Source organism: Scyliorhinus canicula, chromosome 20, assembly GCF_902713615.1.
Source record: "Scyliorhinus canicula chromosome 20, sScyCan1.1, whole genome shotgun sequence".
NCBI classification, from domain to species: Eukaryota; Metazoa; Chordata; class Chondrichthyes; order Carcharhiniformes; family Scyliorhinidae; genus Scyliorhinus; species Scyliorhinus canicula.
In genome coordinates, this window is record NC_052165.1 from 44,726,660 (window position 1) to 44,749,191 (window position 22,532).

At 47.6% G+C, this 22,532-nt stretch overlaps 1 protein-coding gene across 2 annotated transcripts in view; it reads right to left on the minus strand.

Annotated features, from left to right (window-relative positions):
- The window catches only part of LOC119955292, a 233,119-nt gene that overhangs the window by 125,163 nt on the left and 85,424 nt on the right, over nt 1–22,532 (minus strand). For both annotated transcript variants that reach the window (XM_038781371.1, XM_038781372.1), the window contains exons 4-6: nt 21,884–22,279; nt 18,296–18,661; nt 8,454–8,612 (exon numbers count right to left, since the gene is read on the minus strand). In XM_038781371.1, coding sequence (XP_038637299.1) covers nt 8,454–8,612; nt 18,296–18,661; nt 21,884–22,279 — 921 coding nt within the window. The remainder of the gene's footprint in view (nt 1–8,453; nt 8,613–18,295; nt 18,662–21,883; nt 22,280–22,532) is intronic.

Consider the following 22,532-nt stretch of genomic DNA (forward strand, 5'->3'; position numbering starts at 1 on the left):
GGGCTGCTGCGGGGGTGATTTTGTTGAGTTCCTGATAATCGATGGTCAGTCGCCATGATCCATCGGGTTTTCTTACTGGCCAAATCGGGGCATTATTAGTAGAGGCTACTGATCTAAGTACGCCCTGCTCTAATAGACTATCAATTACTTTTGAGATTTCTCCCTCTGCCTCTTGGGGAAATCCATATTGCTTTTGGGGTCTAGGGGCAGGTCCTGTAATTTGAACCACACCAGCCATCCTGCCACAGTCATGTTTATGACTTGCAAATGCTGTCCTGTTTTTCTGCAGAACTGCCCTAACCTGTTTGTCTGCGCTAATCGTGGTCGGGTTAAACCAAAAATCGCCGACTGCGCTAATCTTATTAGCATACTCACCTACTGTGAGCGTTGCGGGGGCTCTTGCTGACTTTGCTATTTTCCAGACAGATTGATTCACTGGGTCAAATGACAGGTTGTGCGAGTTCATGAAATCGATGCCCAAAATGTGTTCTGCTGTGTGGGGCAGATCGACCAAAACAATGGGATGTTTTGTTGTAATGTTGCCAATTTGAATGGGTACAGGGGCTGTGATGTGTCCCTGCTGTGAGTGGCCTGTAAAGCCGCTGAGGGTGATTGTGGTTGTAGTGGGCCACGTGTCTTTTTGGAACATGTTGGAGGAATTAATTGTGGTACAGGACCCTCCTGTATCCCAGAGAAATTCAATGGGCTGTCCCCGTATTTTCGCTGCAACGACCGGTCGGCCGGACCTATCCCAAAGGGTGTCGCAGACCCATGTGCGGGATCCCGAACACCATCAGTCTGTTCCGTTCATGTCTGTCTGGTCTGAATGGACACTTACATTATGAATAGGTTTTGTCCTATTTCTATTCAGAGTGCCTGTCTGCTGGGCTCTCTGTGGCTTTTGTGGGGCATCGCACTCTCGTACAAAGTGACCTAATTGTCCACAGTTGTAACACTCCTGTGTTTTCTGTGGGGGGCTGTTTCTACCTTCGATCACCCATGCGGGGTTCTGGTGCGCTCTAACTGCATGGATATATCTGCCTCTGCCTGTGCTTCCTCGGGTTTTCTGAACGCGGGTTTATTGTGAACAGATTGCTCCCAAGCACGGGACAACCTTTTTAAAACCCATTTTACGTTGTGTGCTTCTTCTGAGGGGTCATAATTAGTACAAGCTCTTTGTCCTGCTTCTGTGGCATGGGAGATAAGGGTGCGGGTCCATTTGGCCATGTTGTCTGAGAACAATTGGGCGCGGTCTACGTTTCCGAAAACGGCTGTAAAATGGACCCACAGGCAAACGCTGTGGGGTGTTCTGTTTTCTTCTACCTGCACTTATTCAGGCCTTCTACGGGGTCCCCTCTATTATATCCGATCGCGTCTAGGATCGCCGTGTTCATCTGTGCAAGGGCTGCTACAACTGAAGGGTCTAAACTTAAAACTGTGAGCTTCACTAGCTCACGCTCATCCAGGCCGTACATGGTCGCCTGCTGTTTCACTCTAGCAAAGACGTGGTGGGGGTCTGAGGTGGGGAGGAACGGTGTGATCTTTTCGCACGCGTCCCGTAATTGGGTCACGGTTAAGGGGGTCGTGTAAAGAAATTCCGCGTGTCTGTCCGATGTGACTGTGCGGTGGGTGGTGACTGGATTCATGGGTGCCTGATCTATCTGCTCTGTGGGGGGTTGGGGTGCTTTTCTCATTTGGGGCTTTCCTTGCGCACATGTGCGCTGTACATATCTATGCGCGGTTTCATTTAGTTCTTGCCAATCAGGGCCGTCTTCTTCATCTAACTGGGATCCAAAGGTGCTTTGAAACCCATTTTGAACTGAAAGCAAAGACTGCAGTTCTGCAATCTGCTTCTGGCATTTTGCATGATCCACTGAGCTTTGTCTCTGCTCTGTGGTGGAAGCATGGAGTGCTCTTAACGCTGCTTTTAGATCGCTGCACTGCTTTTGCAATGCTTCTACCTGTTTCTCTGTCTCTTCTCTTACCAGGACTGCACGTTGTGTGTCATGATAGGCCTTATCATATTGGGTCTAGAAGCTGCTCAGATGCGCCAGACAAGACTGGTGTGCCCTCTTGGCATCATCCACCCCTCCGTCCTTTGCTGCTAACTTCCTTCTTAACTCTATATTCTCTCTCTCGATCTCGCTGACATCAACCTTGCTCATTCGATGCCTCTCTTCTATCTCTTTGCGGAGCGTCCGAACGACCTCCTCTGTGCCTCGCAATTGTGCCAGACAGGACACAATTGCCATCGGCTTGCGAGCTTTCCCTAAGCTCTTCTTATGAATTTCGCTCAGGTTCTCCCACCAAGTATGTCCTATACTCCCGGGACCTGTTTCCTCATTTGAACAAAAGTCACTCCAAAGGGGCCACACCTTCCCTTTGAAGTACCTTCTAATCTCAACTGTCCAAACGGGACACTGTCCTACTCTACTGCTGGTCGCTGCGACCACGAATTCTTGAGGGTTCATGAGGCATTCCATTGCTTTCATTGCCATTTTTTCCTATCTGAATGCTCTCCTTTAAATTTGGAACGAGGGGTACTAAGGCGGTGCTGTGAACACGGGTACGGCTTTCGCTATTTTCCGGAATACAAACTCCCGACAGTTTTTCGCAACAAAATCTCTCAGGTTTACCTTGTAACCCTGTTAGTTATGCATGCATTAACACACTTCCAAATAATGAGGATTGATCAGAACTGCTTGAACACTTGTGGTTATTTCTGTTGCCAATTGGATTCTAATTTCAAATTTCTGGGTTCTCTCGGAGTGGGGGGGCCACTTCTAAGTCGAGTCCCGTCAGAGGTCGCCACTAAATGTTGCTAATTTGCAAAGTGTGCTTTACACATAATTGCTCTGTTTAATCACCTTGCTCTAGAGTCACCAGGTATCTTTATGATACCACCACGAGGTTCAAGTTCAAGTGCTGATCAATAACTCAATACACCAGTTAGTAAGGTTCAAATCAAAACAGATTTATTATATACACAGTCAATCGCTACTCATGCATAAAATAATACTCACTAGACTATGTCTAACACTTAAAGGCCAATACTTAGCTTTGGAAACTGGCCCACCAGGTCAGGGGAACAAATGGCCTTGTGTTTGATTCTGAGTCTGCAGGCTTCCAGCTGGTATGGACTAATGGTTAGGAGCGCCTATCTTGTAGCGTGCGTTGACTGGACACTTACTTGGTTGGTGCAGCTGCTAGGCAGGTCACAGTCAAGAGTTGTTTCGAGCTGCTGAGAGACCCTGCCAAGAAGACCTGCCAAGAAGGACGAATAGAACTTGGGGACCATATCTGGTTCCAATTGATTGGACTAAGTTCCAATCGCTTCTATCGATTTCTCCAATACTGGAGCTGTTCCCTGATCGCTGGGCGGTTCCTAAGTGTCCGTTGGCCTTCCTTTGTCTTGGCTCCTGCTGGTGCCGAGGAGTCTGGTTTGGTCTTGATTACTCTTAATGTTACCAATTTTTCCCGGGGATCGCTCATTACTATGCAGATGGTTTTTGGTTTCGGTTCCGTCTGGGTTTCTGCAAGTCCTAATATACAGGAAACTTTGCACCTGCTTGTTTTCCTGTGCTTGGCCATTTCTCCCTGCATTCTTAGCGGATCTCCATTTTGGAGTCGGGGAGTGGCCAAACCAGGTGGCTACAGTCTTGTAAACTTCCAAACACTTTCTAACGGTGTGACAGGGAGCACTGGTGCCTCAAGTCAATGCACATGCCCCATCTTACATTAATTCCATTGTACACACAGCAATACTCAGGACGCCACCACCCCTGGACCAAATTGAGTCATTCAGCAACAACTTGCATTTATATAGCACCCAGAAAATAATAAAATGTCCAAAGCCGCTTCAGCAGCAAATATCGAACTAAATTTGACACCGAGTCACGTAAGAAGATATTAGGACAGATGTCCAAAAGCTTGGTCAAAGAGATAGGTTTTAAGAGCATCTTAAAGGAGAGGCAGAGAGGTTTAGGGAGGGAATTCCACAGTTTAAGATGAAGCAACTGAAGGCACGGCCATCAATGGTGGAGTGATTAAAATCAGGGATGTGCAAGAGGCCAGAAGTGCGGCATAGAAGGAGCCCATTCAGCTTAACATGTCACTGTCGGCTCTTTGAAAGATTCATCTAATTAGTCCCACTCCCCGGCTTTTCTCCAAGTTTCCTAATCAACCCTCTTCAATTTCAGTTCAACGGAGGTTGGCATGTTGTGCTGAGCAAAATGATCCTTTCTGAAAGAACAAAAAGAGAATTTGTTTCTGCAAATACGATTATAAAGTCTATTGTTGACAAGTGAACAGCACTTTTTTGGCTGGGCTGTTGTTGATTCTATTTTATGAATTAGGATCCTTGTATAATTTGAAAAATAGGGCGAGATTATAGCTGAGGTACTTTCAATTGGGTGGGGGGGTCAGGAAAGTATGAGTGTTTGACTGCCAAAGGGGAAAGCAGTGAGCCCAGCTTCAGCAATAGCTGCTGTGCAAATCAAAAGAACATCTGGCAACTTTCATCAAGTTTATTTTAATCAGCACTGAGGTGCTAAACTCAATGATTCAGGCTCCAATGTGACAGTCAGGCCTGCCAAGGTATAATTATAGTAAGTTGGAGGAACTTTTAATGAACCATTCCATTGACTGCTCTGCTTTAGACACGTTGTAGAATTCAGTCTGCACTGCACCTGTAAAATGGATGTGGAGCTGCTAATTTAGCAATGAGACTCTGCATAAATTTAGTCCCTTTGCTAAATATGTGAAGACCACATTTGATGAAATGTCCAAAACAGGCATCAGGACCCTTACAAATGTTAGCAAGGTTCATAAAGCCTTGTTGGAATTAGTCAGCGATGGATGGGGAAAGTGTTGGGCCTTACACACTCAAGGTTGTTGTTTGGTAGTACAGAACTTAAGTATTGCTGAAAAAATACATCTTCATAGAATTTACAGTGCAGAAGGAGGCCATTTGGCCCATCGAGTCTGCACTGGCTCTTGGAAAGAGCACCCTTCCCAAGCCCACAACCCCACCCTATCCCCATAACCCGGTAACCCCACCCAGCACTAAGGACAATTTTGGACACTCAGGGCAATTTAGCATGGCCAATCCACCTAACCTGCACATCTTTAGACTATGGGAGGAAACCGGAGCACCCGGAGGAAACCCACTCAAACACGGGGAGAACGTGCACACTGCGCACAGACAGTGACCCAAGCCGGGAATCGAACCTGGGACCCTGGAGCGGTGAAGCAATTGTGCTAACCACTATGCTACCGTGCTGCCCCACTTCTTGTTGAAGCTTTTCACCTTACACTCACCTGGACATCTTCAAATTCAGGCCTCAGCCTCAACAGCTTTTTTGGGACTGAGAGCTCCAGATTTCCCCTCCCCTTGGTGAGAGGAAATGTTCCCTGACATCACCCCTGAATAGTCTACCTCTCATTTTAAGGTCTACCCCTTGTCTTGGATGCACCCCACCGGAGGAGATAGTTTTCCTTTACCTTATTACAAGGCTGTCAAAACCATGGGGTTAGATCTCCCAGACAGCAATGATGCCTAGTGAAGCAGAAACTTTGGGGGACTGTAGTAATCCATGGGAGGCAGGAGTTCCGTCACCACACCAATATTTATTTACAATAACGATATTACAGGAGCAGCTACAAACAGTGCTGCTTGCAGTCCAGTCAACTTAAGACTGCTCACAAAGCCTACACAGGTGATTATATGGGCCCCCTCAATGAGCTGTCATTGAGGGAGCTCATACTCCAATTGGCCAACCAATAAAGCCAATTGGAGTTCATTACACCCCTCCCCCCCAAGGTCCGAGGAATTCCTGCCAGCTGGCATTCCTCTGAGATTCTTCCTGCTCCTCATGTCTGGGTCTGTCACCTCTGTGTCGTCCGCCGGGTCGTTCTCCGAAGTGGGCGGGATGTACCTTATAGGTGCCCGTCTTTTTCTTGACGACCTCCTTGGAAGTTGTTCTTCCTCCTCCTCGGGGAGAGGTGTCGCAGCGGCCTCGTCGAGTGTGTCCATCTCCGACTCTGATGACTGGATGACGGGGTCTGGAGAAATTGCTCGGGGCTGGCGTGTGTGTATCCTTTCCGTCTGGGCTATCCCAGCTTGAGGCGGTCCTGCTTCGCCTGCCTCCAGGTGTGGTTCCACTGCCCTTATTTGGTCTAGGTGTTTCTTCAGCACCTTACCTCCTATTGAAACCTCATAGGATATGGGCCCTGCTTGGGACTCTACCGTGCCTTTGACCCACGTTGGTCCATTCGCATATTTCTTGACCCAAACCGGTGCCCCCACCTGGAAATCTCTCTGCTGCCGACTATTATCATGCCCCCTGCGTTGGGCCTCCTGTTGTTTCTCCACTTTCCCCATTAAATTTGGGAAAAGGAGACTCAGCCTCGTCCGCAGCCGCCTTCCCATTAAGAGTTCAGCTGGCGGTATGCCCGTTGTGGAATGCGGTGTGGTCCTGTAATCAAACAGCCAGCGGGAGAGCTTTGTGTCTATTGACACTGCCGGCTGCTTCTTGCGCCCCGCTTTAAGTGTCTGGACCACTCTCTCTGCCAGGCCGTTGGTCGCTGGATGGTAAGGGGCCTTTTTGATGTGACGGACTCCGTTTTCCTTCAGGAATTTTCCAAATTCCCCACTTGTGAATGCCGTTCCGTTGTCCGACACCAATACCTCCGGAAATCCATTGTGCTTTGCACGCGTGGGTTCATACCCAATCCACGGGAGGCAGGGGTTCCGTCACCATACCAGTATTTATTTACAATAACGATATTACAGGAGCAGCTACAAACAGTGCTGCTAGCAGTCCAGTCAACTTAAGACTGCTCACAAAGCCTACACAGGTGATTATATGGGCCCCCTCAATGAGCTATCATTGAGGGAGCTCATACTCCAATTGGCCAACCAATAAAGCCAATTGGAGTTCATTACAGGGACCGTCCTGAGATTGACTCTGAGATCCCATCAGATGTTTGAGGGCAAAACCATTAAGCCCCACTCAACAACTCTTCCCCCTCCCACCACCACCCTCCTGCTCAACAACCAGCCCCCCTCTACTCAGTCACACTGATTTTCAAGCATAAAAATGGGGCCACAATGTAGGGGAAAACGTTTGGAAAACTCTTCCCTATCAACTCCTCTAATCATTTTCAATCTCTTAATTAAATTAGCCCATAATCTTCCCCCTCCTTTCCCAAATCTTCGGCAACCATGCAAGGACTTTCTGTGGTTACAAAAGACCAAGGTAAACCACTTGGCTGCTTTGAAGTGGTCAGAAGCTGTTAATCATAAGAGTGTTTATCAACATTATCGTTAGGATCAATGGAGGATACTTGATATACATTCAAGCGTGATGGGAAAGATAAATAAACAAACCACCTAGCAACTGTGTCTGAACCATTAAGCTGTCAATCACAGGCTAGTGAAGTTAATGCTCTGTAAAATTTAATGGTCGCTTAGCATTTCAAAGGATCTCAGGTCATATGAAGCTTTTTCAAGGATGGAGGGTTTCGTGGAAGTCTCTGACACTTCAAAAAGCTGCAGTTTCAAAAGCATAGGGCTGAGGGAACATATACTAAGAAATGGAACGTGTTCCTGCTTAGAGTCTTCACTGAACTGCCTGGACTGCTCATCAGCTGTTAGGCAGAGTTATTCAGGGTGAGGAGGCCACTTCAGAGTTTAAATAGTATGACCAAAAGTCGCTGTTGAACAAAGGTCACCATGCCAAAGGTGATTTTCAGATTTCCCAAGGGCTGGAAGGTGCAGTCCAGAGGAAGGGTCCCGGGCTCATGCCCTCACTTACAGCCTGAGCCCACCAAACCCCCCCAGGACCTTGGGGGACCTCTGCTGCAGGCTGGCAGTGGCAGAGGGGCACATTAGCATTAGGACGACACCCTTGACTCTGCTCAGGGTTCACCGCACCAGGGCTGCACTCGACCATACTTAAACAACAGCCCACCCAGTGGATTTTCCACTGTGGGGGATCGAAGAAACATGTGGTGGGGGTGAGGGGAATACTGGGCTTCCAGCCCTTTAATTGCATGTCAATGCATGCAAATCAGCACTTTGCATATTCCTGCTGGCATATGGTGGGTAGTCCGCTATGAGTGGTGGCCTGGGAGCAGATACAGGGGACAGTTCTGCTGCCATGCACCAATCCCGTTTTTCAGCTGATATTCCATTCACCGCCTGATCGGGATTCCTAATCACAGCAGCAGAGAATGAGAATCCCAGCCAATAGCTCCAGCTGGGGTTCAACCTTTGTTCTGCAAAGATTTAGAATAACTTCATGGCTTTTGCACTCTATGTTTCCATTCATAAAGATCAGGATTGTTGGGTGATTGTCCAATAATTAAGGTCCACCTTTTAGAATGAAAATGTAATGACATGTGACGAAGGAATGGCGTACGGGGTCATTGAAATGCAATGGAGCTATAACCTGAATCAGAAACCTCTTCCGTCATGCCATCCAGAGTACGTTGGGATAAGGAAGAGCCAGTGCGTGGGATGATCCCATCCAGTTCCTCATATGCAGTGAAGCCACTATAACTGTCCACAGTTTGTCCAGGGCTCTCTGGTGACCACGTTTCCAATATTTCTGTGAAAATTATATCAAAGAGAGAGAGAACAGTGTTAGTATTTGAGAAATTATCATCCAGAGTGATGGATCAAATCAAGAGACATTCAGCTGGCAACTTCTCAACAGTTTAGGAGTGTGATGGAAAACTCTCCACCTTTCTGAATGAGTGCAGTTACAACAACACTCAAGAAGCTTGGCACCATCGAGGGCAAAGCAGCCCACTTTATTGGCACCCCATCCACCACTTTAAGAATTCACACTCTCTACCATTGATGCACAGTAGCAGCAGTGGCATCTGCAAGATGCACTGGAGCAACTCACCAAAGCTCCTTAGGCAGCGCTTTCCAAACTCACAACCTCTACCACCAAGAAGGGCAAGAGCAGCAGATGGGAACGCCACCACCTGCAAGTCCCCCTCCAAGCTACACACCATCCTGACTTAGACTGTTCCTTCACTGTTGCTGCATGAAGATTTGTTGCTCTATTTATTTATCTCGGTGAACCACAATCCTTTCCCTTGTATCGATCAAATGACCACACAACCAGTTGGTTCAAAAGATGGTTTATTTACATACACAAGAGTTATCTCAACATGCAAACACAATATCTACTACGAGTTAAACTACACCTATCAGCTACAATAACCTATACTTAACTTCAGGGCGACCGGCACTGTGCAAATGGATAAAGGCCTTTATCTGGATTTCATGTGGCTGGTTCGAAGAAAGTGGCTCTGTCTCTGCTGGGCTCATCCGTCAGGTAGCGATCGTTGGTCTTGAACTTTGCTGGCTGTTTCTGCTGCAATTGGGTTGGCACAGGCCGGATCCAAGAGAGACAAAACACATGGCTGTGCTCTCTTTTATCCCTCTGGGATTTTGCGAGCTTTGGGGCGGTCCTTAACCTTGGACCCAATAGTTCGACAGGGCTCTGATCACTCTCTTCGATTTCGGCCAATAAAGGGGCGGGTGCCTTGGTAGCTGGGCGGGTCCTTAGCGATCATTGATCTTGGCGGATGTGCTTTCTGAGTAAGGGGAGTGGTGCCGATCAGTCTGTGGCTGTACCGGTTGCTTGATTGGAGTTCTATTGTCCTGGGAAAATGGACCATTAAAATGCAAACGAGCGGGTGTTTCGGTCAGGTCTGGTTACCTGTGTTTTAGATACACATAGGCTGTGCATCTGTCTGAGTCCTGGGTTGGCCATAATTCCCATGATCCTGTGCAGGTTGCCACCTTAGATGGCTCCAGATTCTGGAATACGCTCATTAAAAGAACTGTGTGCCTGGTCTACCTATATCTCACATGTGCACTGGTTTCCAAAGTTAGCTCACCACCAGCTTCTCAAGGGCAGAGATGTACAATAAATGCTGGCCTTGCTGGTAAAGCACATATCCTATGAAGGAATAATCAAAAAAGCTCACGATAATCTTAAACAATGTACTGGATTGTTGAACAACACAAAACCACACCCCATGAGCACTGGCTACTTATCTTTGAATCTTCCAAGAGTTAGAAGGTGGTATGTGTTTTGCCTCTTTTCTGGGGCATTAAAATGGTGTGAACATACCAATTTAGCAGTGGGATGACCTGGGCCCAATCTGCACAGGGTTTGGACTCGTGCTCCTGGGACCAAATGTTTAGGCATCCCAGCATGAAAGAAAGATAAGTGCAGTGAAATCACACACTTGAGTGATTGGATTGCACTTAGTGCTTTGAATGCACTCATCTCACTTTGATGTGGTTGATGCTTACGAACATTGCGGTTTAACCGCTTGTGGGCGATCTCCTTATTACAGGGGTCCCTGTGGTTGGTCACCCAATTACAGGGGTCCCTGGGAGTGGGTGGTTCAGGTCACCGCCGTACTTGGGGGTAGCGGGCACCCAGGCTCTCCAGAGGTGGGGAACTGATGTGTGGTGCGGGGCAGGATTCGGGGCTGATTTGTGGTGCAGGGGGTGGCCGGCCATGGGACTTTGCAGGTGTCAGAGGGCATGAGTGCCGTGGGCCCCACCACCAGAACTGGTCAGCAGTGCCGGAAAAAGCTGCACGGCCTCCTCAGGGCGGCCAGGGTGAGTAGCCAGCACCATGCTGTTGGTGCCTACCCCCCCCGTCCCATACACCTGTAACCTCCTCAGCCGGAGGGCAACAGAACCCCACAAGCTGGCAGTCTACTTCTTCCTGCACCACATGCCAGCACCCATGCCAGCTGCCATGGTCCGATGCCCTGTTCACAAAGGCCACCAACTGCCCACATCCTGTGCTGCTTGCGTCCGACTGCCTAACTGTGCATTTTCTGTCTCCTGCCTCCAGGAGAAGGCCGTGCACAACCGCAGGGAGAGAGAGAAGATTGGAAGTGGCCTGCCAGACCTGAGGCCCCTCACCATCACAGAGCGGCGGCCACTGGACATGTTCGGTGGACCCAGAGAAGTCAGTCACCAAGGCGGTCGGCATCGGGGAACCAAGTGAGCCCTGCTGAGTTGCGGTGTCCTTATGGCATCCATGGCACAACCCCCACACAACCCCACTACCCACGCACCACCCCGTCACTCCCACCCCACCCCAGCTTGGGCGATGGCTGACCTTAGCCAGCCACAGAGGGACGTGGCACAGTCCCAGAGGGAGGTGGCCCAGTCCCTGTGCTCCATTGCCATGAGCATTGAGGTCTGGCCGAGACGGGAATGGGCCTCCAGGACTCACAGCGCCAGGTGGCGGGGGAGCCCCTGAAGCTCGCTCCGGACGTACTCCCATTATAAGTAGTAGCCCAGGGGCCATCGGGCACCCTAAGGGAGGAGAAGGTGATGAGGCCTGTGCCAGTGACCCCCATAGGGAAGGTGCTGGAACACCACAGTGCCTCACGTTCCCCCTTCCTGCCCCTGGTGTCTCCGATGGGGTGAGGGCAGAACAGGGTGGCACCACACCACCTGGGACACCCAAGTGACTTCCAGGTCTGTTCAGGCCCAGTAGTCCAGAGGACGGCCACCAAAGGGGACCCAGGTCAGGAATCGCAGCAGGCCACCTCCACCCCTGATGTACTGCTGGGGATCCATCAAGATGTAGTGTTCAGGCCTGTAAGGCCAAAAAGATAGACACAAGTTAAGTTGGAATGGGTGCTGCACACAGGATAGCATTAGGGGCTAGGGCACAAACCTCTCGAAACATGTACATCTGTTAACAATAAGCACTTGTTGACAAACTTTCCAACCTGCCTCGGTGCTCTCAGAATGGTGTGAGAGATGGTCTGGGCTGGCTACAGAGGGGGTGCTGGGTTGGGGGGGAGGTAGGTTAGACAGCCGTTGGAGGCGAGCATGGGCCTGGGCCCCCAGGTCAGCCACCACTCAGCGCCCCAGTGCCCGGCCACAACCCCATCCCTCTCAACTCCAACCCCATCCCCCCCGGCACCCTGTCCCCATCTCTGCCACCCCAAGGGTTCAGTGGGACCGTGTGATGGAATGGCCAGCTATAGTACCATGGGAATAAGTCAGGTGTTACCAAGCAATGCAGTGCACCAGAATTCATTGCAGAGCGTGTTGTCATCACCCTCCATCCCATGGACCAGACCTACTGTTACTGCCAACTCAGGGCTTGCACCCCAGAGTGAGGCAAGGTAGGAATCACGGAATGTTTGCAGATACGGGGGCAAGGGGGTTAGTGCATGGAAGGTAGACATGGAAGGGGGTGGTCGGTTGGAGATAGGGGCGGTTGTGGGGTCGGACGAGATGATCATGCCACTGTCGGCCAGGCTCCATAGTCGGCGAACCTGGAGGCAATTAGAGCGTCCCATGAGCACCGACCCTGTGACCTCCTGTTCCTGAGGGTCCCATACCTTGCCCATCCTGGCCCTCCACGCAAACTCCTTGTCGGACGAGGCCTGACATTCATCTCTCCTCCAGCAGGTTGCCCCTCTGCTGCACGATATTGTGGAGGATGCAGCAGACCACCACGATGTGGGAGACTCTACTCGTGCTACACTGGCAGGCCACTCTAAAGCAGTCCAGGCACCTGAACCGCAGCTTGAGCATGCCAATGCATCGCTCGATTACGGCCCTGGTCGTGGCATGAGCATCGTTTTAGCGGGTCATCGTATTGGTCTGTGGCCATGTGCAGGGCACTAGTCCCCTCCCTGGTGCACACCCACCCTCTCTTCGTCAATATGTCCCCGGTGCTGCGGCCCAGTCCCTGGGTGTTCGGATGTTGGCTTCTGCATCCATGGTGTTGCCTCCCTCAGTGTTCAGGCACAGTGTCCAGTCTGATTGAAATGCTAGGCAATCACTCCCACATGCTACATGGCCCGCCCACCCAAGAGAACCCACTTGGGAGGTGTGAAATGCTCACTTAACTACTATTGCTATTTCCCAATTAGCAAATGCCTTCAGAGCCTCAGTGGTCAGTGGGAGCTATGGGTGGTTCGTTGGGCTGGTGGACTGGGGTTTTAAAGAAGGTATACAAATCCACATGACCACTTGCTGGGGAGATTACTGGAGGCCGTTCGATAGCGGGTCACTCACATTAATTGTATAGAGATTGGCCTTAAGTGGTGATTATTGGTTTCTCATCAATGGAGGGGCCAGTCAGATCGCAAACCAATCAGCTCCCCCTGTGGTTCTCGTTTTTGGCCTCTCCCGTGATCTAACGGCCTCATCACGTTCTCGCTTAAGCGCAACGCGGCCGTAAAACCGCCCCTTAATCATTTTTTGGGTGAATCACACCCTATGTATTACACAAAATGTACAGATAAAACAGGCCATTCAGTCCAATCAATCAATTCATGCCTTTAGGCTCCATTCAAACTTCCCCCAGTTTTCTTGGTTTTTTTTAAGCATATCTTCACACATATTGTTTCCCTCTGGGGAATAGTGGGGAAATAGTGGAAGTACTCCCGAGCTGATTATCAGCCCAATGAACCACGTCATGAACACTCCTTCCATGGCCAACAATTCCTGGTGTTGAATTGAACACAAAGCTTCTAGCCCAGAGGTAAGGATGCTACCACTGTGCCACAAGACCTCCAGATTTCTTGGTGACGATTTTATATTACTGGCCCCTGGTTTTGCTCTTCCTTACAAGTGGAATAATTCTCTAGTGTGTCCACTTTATGAAAACCTTTCTAAATTTTTAAAGACCTCCAGTAGATTACTATTTGGCCTTCTCTTCAAGTTTTAATGTGTTTATAAAAGGCCTAATATCTATTGAAGAAGCCCCTTTTTTTAAAAAAAAGGTGCTATCAGTGAGGGGAGCAAGCACTGGACCTATCCTTGCTTAATGGCCATCTACTGCAGGTAAACGTCTAAAGGAACCTTTGAGGAAATGGAAGGAGCAGGTGAGCGCACCCCCTCTGACAAAACAGGCGTGGAAGGGAAGCAAGCCACATGTGGGGTCACCATGGGAGGCAAAGATGCAAAAGAGGCCTGAGGCCCAATTTCAAGATGGCCTGATTGCCCAGGATGCCCCATAGGGTTGCCAATGTTGTAAGATGCCTTCAAGGGATTGCAGCATAACATCGCTGGAAAGGAAGTGTGCCAAGTGATCCAGTTTCAGTTTCACTTTTTCGTTTAAGCAAAGCACACCGTTTTGGTGCTGCTGTCTTCAGGATTTGTACCCATGTGTATTTTACACAATATCTTATGAGTGATCGATGTCTTTATACCATTATGGAAACACAACACAACCCTCCAGGATTATGCCGAGGTTTTAACGTATGAATCTCCTGGGAAACCTGAGATAAAAATATCATGAGGACATTAAACAAAAAAGTTTGTTCCCTTTTTTACAGTCAAGAATCATCCAATCAGGTAACAAAGATTCTGTTAGCTTTCCAATTGGTTGTGAAGAATGCAGTGCACTGCGAGGATAGGCAGGTCAGGTGACCAATGAGGGAGGCATGGGGTGGGACAGTTGGAGGCAGGAGGTCACATGATTAAAACTCCAGGAATACATCACGTTAGTTGGCAACTCATGTGCACCAAGTCTAGACCTGGGCTCATTTCCATCCTTTATTGTTCAATGACTCTTGGTGAAAAAAGAACCTGGAGGAAACACTCTGAACTGCCTCTTGTTCGACTGGTCAGCTCAAACAATCAACACAGAAGAAATTATTTGACAGGACACTTCAAGGCATATTGAGGCTGTCAAGATTCCCATCATCTGGAGGAATACATTATTCTAAACACGGCAAAGAGTGAAAGGGAAGTTCAAGTGAAGTCATTCGGAAACAGCAAGGCACTTTGTCTCCTCCTTTAGCCATTTAAAAAGCCAGTTGACTTGGCCTGAGAATAGCAATGGAAAAATTGGACAATAGGAAGGTCTCCTTCATTGTCAAGGACAGTTGCACTTTGAAGATGATGCTCAAAGGGGTTAAAATGGGTCAAATAGCAATTGTTTAGTCCCTGAGCACAGATCTGAAAGGAAATTGTAACAACCACAATGGAATTATCCATCTGAAAGGCAAGGCAGGACTAGAGCAGACCCTGAGAAGGGAATAACACACGTCTGTTACTAATTTCTGACACACATATACAATGCAGTGAACGCAAATAGAGTAAACTAATCAGGTGCCTTATGTTAAAAAACAGACATCTCGAGGTACAGCATAACCTCAAGACATTCGTCTAACACTAATATGATTAAACACTTGCATTAGGACTCAAGAGCTGTTAAACATCGTGAAGGTTTTCCTATGATACAAAAACATCAACATCTTGTATCTTTTTGGCCCCTTTAATGTAGTAATGCATTCTCAGATTTTTCACACAAGTGTTATCAAACACAATTTCACACTAAGCCACATAAGGAGATTATTAGAACAAGAAAGCGATAAGGAGTGAGTTAAAGGAGCAGAAGGAGCTGTATCTGCAGGCGCACTGGGGTAGGTCTTAATTTTGTGCAATTGCCTGTTTTTACATCTTTTCCCCATTTTAATTTCTTTTGTTAAAATAAATTTTGAATACCCAATTCTTTTTTTCCAATTAAGGGGCAATTTAGCGTGGGCAATCCACCTACCCTGCACATCTTTGGCTTGTGGGGGCAAAACCCACGCAGACACGGGGAGAATGTGCAAACTCTACACGGACAGTGTCCCAGAGCCGGGATCGAACCTGGGATCTCGGTGCTGTGAGGCAGAAGTGCTAACCACTGCGCCACCGTGCTGCCCTCCCATTTTAATTTCAAGTGCAGTCAGTGAGACAACTGCCAACTCATTGGAGAACCTGTAATAGGAACATATATAATAAGAACATAAAATGAAAGCTCATGGTACAAGGGGTAACACATTGGCATGGGCTGAAGATTGGCTAATTCACAGGAAATGGAGAGTTGGCAGAAATGGGTCTCTTTCTTGTTGACAGGATGTCACGGATGAGCTGGGCTTCAAAGTTTTATAATTCATCCAAATAACTGGGATGAAGAGACCAAAGGCATGGTTGTGAAATTTGCTGATGACAATAAACATAGATCGGAAAATAAATTGTGAAGAGGGTGTATGGAGGCTACAAAAGGACATAGATAGGTTAAGTGAGTGAGCAAAAAACTTGACAAATGAAGTACAGTGCGGGAAAATATGAAATTGTCCATTTTGGCAGGAAGAATAAAAAAGACGCTTATTATCTAAATGGTGAGAGACTGCAGAGCTCTGAGGTGCAGAGGGATCTGGTTGTCCTAGTTCATGAATCACAGAATGCTGGTAGACAAGTTCAGCAAGTAATGAGGAAAGCTAATGGAATTATATTATTTATTGTGAGGGGTATTAGTTACAAAAGTAGGGAGGTTATGCTTCTGTTGTACAGGGCATTGGTGACCCTACATCTGGAGTATTTTGTATTGTGAGCGTTGGCGAAGAGTCATCCAACTCGAATGTTGGCTTTGTTCTCGCTCCACAGATGCTGTCAGACCTGCTGAGATTTTCCAGCATTTTCTGTTTCGGATTCCAGCATCCGCAATAATTTGCATTTACATTATTGTGTACAGTATTGGTCTCCTTAGTTAAGGAAAGATGTAGATGAGTTAGAAGCAGTTCGGAGAAGGTTTACCATACTAATACCAGGAATGAGAGGAGTTTTTTCCGAGGAAAGGTTGGAGAGGTTAGACTTGTGTCCAATAGTGTTTAGAAGAGTAAGAAGCAACTTTGTCAAAACCTATTAGATCCTGAAGGGTATTGACAGGGTGGATGCAGAGAGGATCTTTCCTCTTGTCAAAGAATCTAAAAGTAAGGGTCACTGTTTAAACGTTAGGAATCGCTCATTCAAGATAGAGATGAGGTGAAATCTTTTCTCTCAGACGGCCGTGAGTCTCTGGAACTCTCTTCCTCAAAAGGCGGTGGAAGCCGAGGCTTTTGCAAGGCAGGCAATATAAATTCTTGATTAACAAGGGACGAAAGGTGATTGGGGTAGGCAGGAATGTGGAGTTGAAGTTACAAACAGATGAGCCATGATCTTATTGAATGGCAGAGTATGCTCGACGGACCGAGTGATATATACACCTACTTCCATTTTCTATGATCTTATTGAATAGCGGAGCAGGCTCAAGGGGCCGAGTAGCCTACTCCTGCTCCTAATGTTTATTTTGTATGAGTAGGCCTCCTCGAGCCTGTTCCACATTTAATATCATCATGGCTCAACAAATGTATCAACTCAATTTTCCCACCTGCTCTCCATATCTCTCACTTAGTTTTGTAGCCTCAAATTAGTCATCCTCACCTTAAACATACTAATGTCTGAACATCCATGGACCTCGTGGCTAGAAAAGTCCAAAGATTTGCAAAGCTCCTCTGAGTAAAGACATTTCTCCTCATCTCAGTCCTAAATGCAATATTTCTTATCCTGAGACTATTACCATGCTACTCTGTCTCCCAAAGTCAGAATTAGGAACATAACGAATAGATGCTGGAGCCTGTCTTGATTCAGATTTGTTATTCTGTTGCTCATGGCTGATTCTCTGGTTCAACATACAAAGAACACCCAGTGACCTTTCAATGCAAGGAAATATTTCCTCACAGCAGTCGCTGTGATACAACATTAAAATATAGACAAGCCGAATGTATTTGAATAAACTATATGAGAAGGATTATCATAAGATTATCATAGAATTTACAGTGCAGAATGAGGCCATTCGGCCCATCGAGTCTGCACCGGGTCCTGGGGCAGCAGGGTAGCATGGTGGTTAGCATAAATGCTTCACAGCTCCAGGGTCCCAGGTTCGATTCCCGGCTGGGTAACTGTCTGTGTGGAGTCTGCACGTCCTCCCCCTGTGTGCGTGGGTTTCCTCCGGGTGCTCCGGTTTCCTCCCACAGTCCAAAGATGTGCGGGTTAGGTGGATTGGCCATGCTAAATTGCCCGTAGTGTCCTAATAAATGTAAGGTTACGGGTATAGGGTGGATATGTGGGTTTGAGTAGGGTGATCATGGCTCGGCACAACATTGAGGGCCGAAGGGCCTGTTCTGTGCTGTACTGTTCTATGTTCTATGTTCTAACACTAAGGGCAATTTTGGACACTAAGGGTTTTATCATGGCCAATCCACCTAACCTGCACATCTTTGGACTGTGGGAGGAAACCGGAGCACCCGGAGGAAACCCACGCACACACGGGGAGGATGTGCAGACTCCGCACAGGCAGCGACCCAAGCCGGAATCGAACCTGGGACCCTGGAGCTGTGAAGCAATTGTGCTATCCACAATGATACCACGCTGCCCATAATGAAATGAACATGCACTACTAACCTCTTTGTGTTGAGATGGGCGGAAGAACAGGCCAGTGCCTGAGGACTTGGTCATGCCAGATTTCTATGAACGAAGGTGTCTTTTCCATTGGGGAGCTTTTCACCAACCTGGGTGATACTTGTAGCCAGTCACCAGAGCTATGGCAGCCAGAAATATTGAGATCCGTGTTCACTACACTCTGGTAAAGACTACTGGCCTCCAGAGAGCCTTTGTAGAGATGGTGTCTGCTGGAATGGATGCTGCTGCTGGCTGCATTCCAATCAGAGTCCTCAGAATCTCTGCAGTTCCAGGAAAGTGAAGAGCAGCGAAATTGGGAGAGATCAGTACTGCTGTCACCTCCCCAATTGGATAGTCTGTCTGACATTTCTGATGGATCAAAATGAAGCAGGACAAAGACCAGTGTGAGAAAGAATACAATATTGGCTTCCATAAACACAAACAGGACTTACATTTCCGCATTGACTTGAGGATGTCCCAAGTCTCAATTTACCACCAATGAAATACTTTTGACGTGTAAGTCCTGCTGCAATCTGGGAGAGGACACAGTCTTTTTTCACACAGCAAGCTCCTACAAACATAACTGAGATAATAACCAGATCACCTGCGTTAGCAATGTTGGTTAAGTGTTAGGAAAAAAAGGTAGTTTTAGGGGATTTAAATTTGTATTCATAAACATTAGACGTAAGGTATAGTTTTAAGTGTGTTTAGTTTAATGTTTGTGTGCCTGGACAAAGGTATTTGTATGTATGGGGGTTGGTTATATTCCAAATGTGTTTTTATTGTACTTAGAGGAGGACTATGTGGGAAGAATAAATAAAGGACGGAATTCTCCCCCCCCCCCCCCCCCCCCCCCACGCCGGGTGGGAGAATCGCCGGGGCACCGCGCGAGTCCCACCCCACAAAACCAGCGCGGCGAGAATCACGGCTGGCCGCTCGGAGAATCGGCCCAGATGGGCCGAGCGGCCGCCCCAACACGACAGGTTCCCGCCGGTGCCGTCCACACCTGGTCGCTGCCGACGGGAACTGCGCGGGAAGGCTGGGGGAGGGGGGGCAGCCTGTGGGGGGGGTTCCTGCACTGGGGGGGGGGGGCTCTGATGGGGTCTCGCCCGTGATCGGTGCCCACCGATCGGCAGTCTGGCCTCTCTAGGGGAGGACCTCCTTTCCTCCGCCGCACAGCAAGATCCATCCGCCATCTTCTTGCGGGGCAGACTCGGGAGGATGGCAACCGTGTATGCGCGGGTGACGTCATTTACGCGGCGCCGCTTTTTATGCGGCGCCAAGGCCCAGCACGCGTAAATGCGCAACGCCACTCATAGCCTCCCGGGGGCGGGAGAATAGGGGGCTGGGAGCGGGCTCCGACACCGGACTGAAACACTCTGATTTTCACTCCGGCGTCGGCACTAAGACTCCCGTTGGGAGAATTGCGCCCAAAAGGTATAAGCATGTAGGTGTTGCTTAGTAACTGGGGCCTTGTAAGGTAGAGAAGCTTTTAAATGTTTGTTTTAGCTAAATTTGTGGGCAGTTGGAAGTAGGTAATGAGAGAGGATAGCTCTCACAACTCTGCTAGAAGCAGTTTGTTTTAGAAGGCTAAAGAGGGTACATCTCTCTCGACCTTTCTAGAAGAAAAGCCATACTATGGAAAAATGGTTAAGAAAACAGATGCTGGAAAACTAAATTCCACCTAGTTAAGGAAACTAGATGAATAAAGAGAAATGCCCTCAAAAAACAGTGTCCAAGGTATGGTTCAGAAGTACTGAAGGGCAGCATGGTAGCACAGGTGGCTCGCACTGTGGCTTCACAGCGCCACGGTCTCAGGTTTGATTCCCCACTGGCTCACTGTCTGTGCGGAGTCTCCACATTCTCCATGCATCTGCATGGGTTTCCTCTGGGTTTTCTGGTTTCCTCCCACAGTCCAAAGATGTGCCTGTTAGGTGGATTGGCCAAGATAAATTGCCCTTAGTCACCAAAAAATTTAGGAGGGGTTATTGGGTTATGGGGAGAGGGTGGAAGTGAGGGCTTAAGTGGGTCGGTGCAGACTCGATGGACCGAATGGCCTCCTTCTACACTGTATGTTCTATGTACTCAAGAATGAGTAAACAAAATGTTCTAAGTTAAAGAGATGATTGTAGTAACCATATTTAAAGTGGGACAGCAGCTTTCAAAAGGTAAAACAAAAGTCTGAAGCCATTTTAATACAATCTGGGAATCGAGAGCTAAAGCAATTGTGAGCAATTTGCACAACAGTAAATCCAAAGAAATCCGAAAGAAGTTGTATAAAATCCTGGGCTGGATTCACTGTTAAAAGTGGAGCGGAAGCTTTGAATAAAAGTGCAATTTGGAAAACCTGGTCTGGATTTCAGAATGCAAATCACTAAGGGAAAGCATATTTATGAGAGAACATTTAAAAGTGTGCTTTTGGGAGTGGAGTTTAGAAACTCTCACATGATAATCATCTGTGGCGATTCTGAAAAGGCATCCTCAAACATTCACTTGGGGTGAAGAGTGGAGAGTGTATTTTCCCACAGTCATCTTGTGTGCTTAAAGGGGACTTTGTATTAATGAGACCATTGTAGATTAACATGTACTTTGTAATCTATATGAATCCTAAAACCTGTGTGTAATTGTTAAACTAGGGGAGAGTAAAGGAGTATTGCACCATAATCCAATTTTTTCATGTTCAGTCATTTTTTTTTCTCCTGTTGTTAAAACCAATTTGTGGTCCGGTGATTGTGTCCCTCCATGTTCTATAAAAAAATGTAAAAGTTACGGTCTTTTGAGCCAGTGTTCCATTCTGGAATCTTCCTATCCCGTTATAACATCAACATTGTAAAATAAATATTGGCCAGGAGGAAAATCAGACTACTTTTCTCTGAAATAGTTGTCATGAAATGTTTTACGTTCAACTGAAGGGGCAGATAGTTCAACATCTAATCAGACACTCACTCGCTCACTGTTGGCACTCAAGTGCCTCAAGTGAACGTTTCCATTTTTATACTCAAGTGCTTGAGAATTTTGTCGAGGTTCTCAGATCAGTAAAACCCCAGCAGAAAATCAGTGTAACTGATTTCCCGAGAAATCCCCCTGGAGTTCTGCTGACCTCCTGTTGATGTTGTGGTAGAAGATCAGACATTCCTGATGGAAATTCAGTGCTCACGTCACATACTGACTTTGACCTTCACAAATTCCTGAATTATCTCAGGTTGATTGAAGACTCATTAATGTGGAGGTATCATTTTAAGGTGATGGGCAGAAGATTTAGAGAGGATTTGAGGAAAGCCTTTCTCGCCCAGAGGTTGGTGTGAGTCTGGAATGCACTGCCTGGGAGGGTAGTAGAAGCGGGGAACCTCACAACCTTTAAAGTGTACTTGGTAGTTAATTTGAAGTTTCATAACATTCAAGGCTATGGGACAGCTGGAAAGTGGGATTAGTGTAGATTTTGTGTAGTGTTTGTTTGGTGCAGACTCTATGGTTGAAGGACCTCTCCTGTACTGTATGACTCTATGATTCTAGTAAGAAGCTTAACATCCACTCTTCAGAAGACATGTGTGAAGACTCTTAAGTAACATTGTGACCCAACAATGACCTTACCTGTCTGATTGGTGTCTCTGTCCAAGCTGAACCCATCACCCTGGCTACACATATTCAAAGTGTGCTTGCTACAGTGCGATAAAGTGCCATCCGTCCCTGAGAGAAGGGATCTGATGCTTTCTCTCCTTCTGCACCCCTCATCTATCCCTGGGTTGTCCAGATCTGCAACATCACAAATCACCCGAGGGCTGCCACACTCTGTGTTTGCCACCAACTCTTCAACTCGGTTTCTCTCGCCGGCTCCAAGTATTGCCTCCCTCTGAATATATTCCTGCTTTTCCTTTTCTTCCATTAAGGATGCTGGACTTGCTGGAGGTGATTTGGGCAGGCCCTTTGTGCTGAGTGTGAAAGGCACATGACAAATCGATCGAGCTGTGAATTTATGTCTGGGATACACTGGGTGATGGAAATGAAAACATGATAACAATGAAACCACTCTGAGCTTGGAGTACACTTAGAAACAGATGAGATAACAACAACTTATATTTATGTAGCACTTTTAACCCAAGGCTCTTTACAGGAGAAATTAGCAAACAATAAATGACATCAAGCTGCAAAAGAAGATGCTCGAACTGATAATCAAAAGCTTGGTCAAAATGGTTCAGGAGTCTCGTAAAGGAAGAGAGGGAGTTTAGGGAGAGAATTCCGG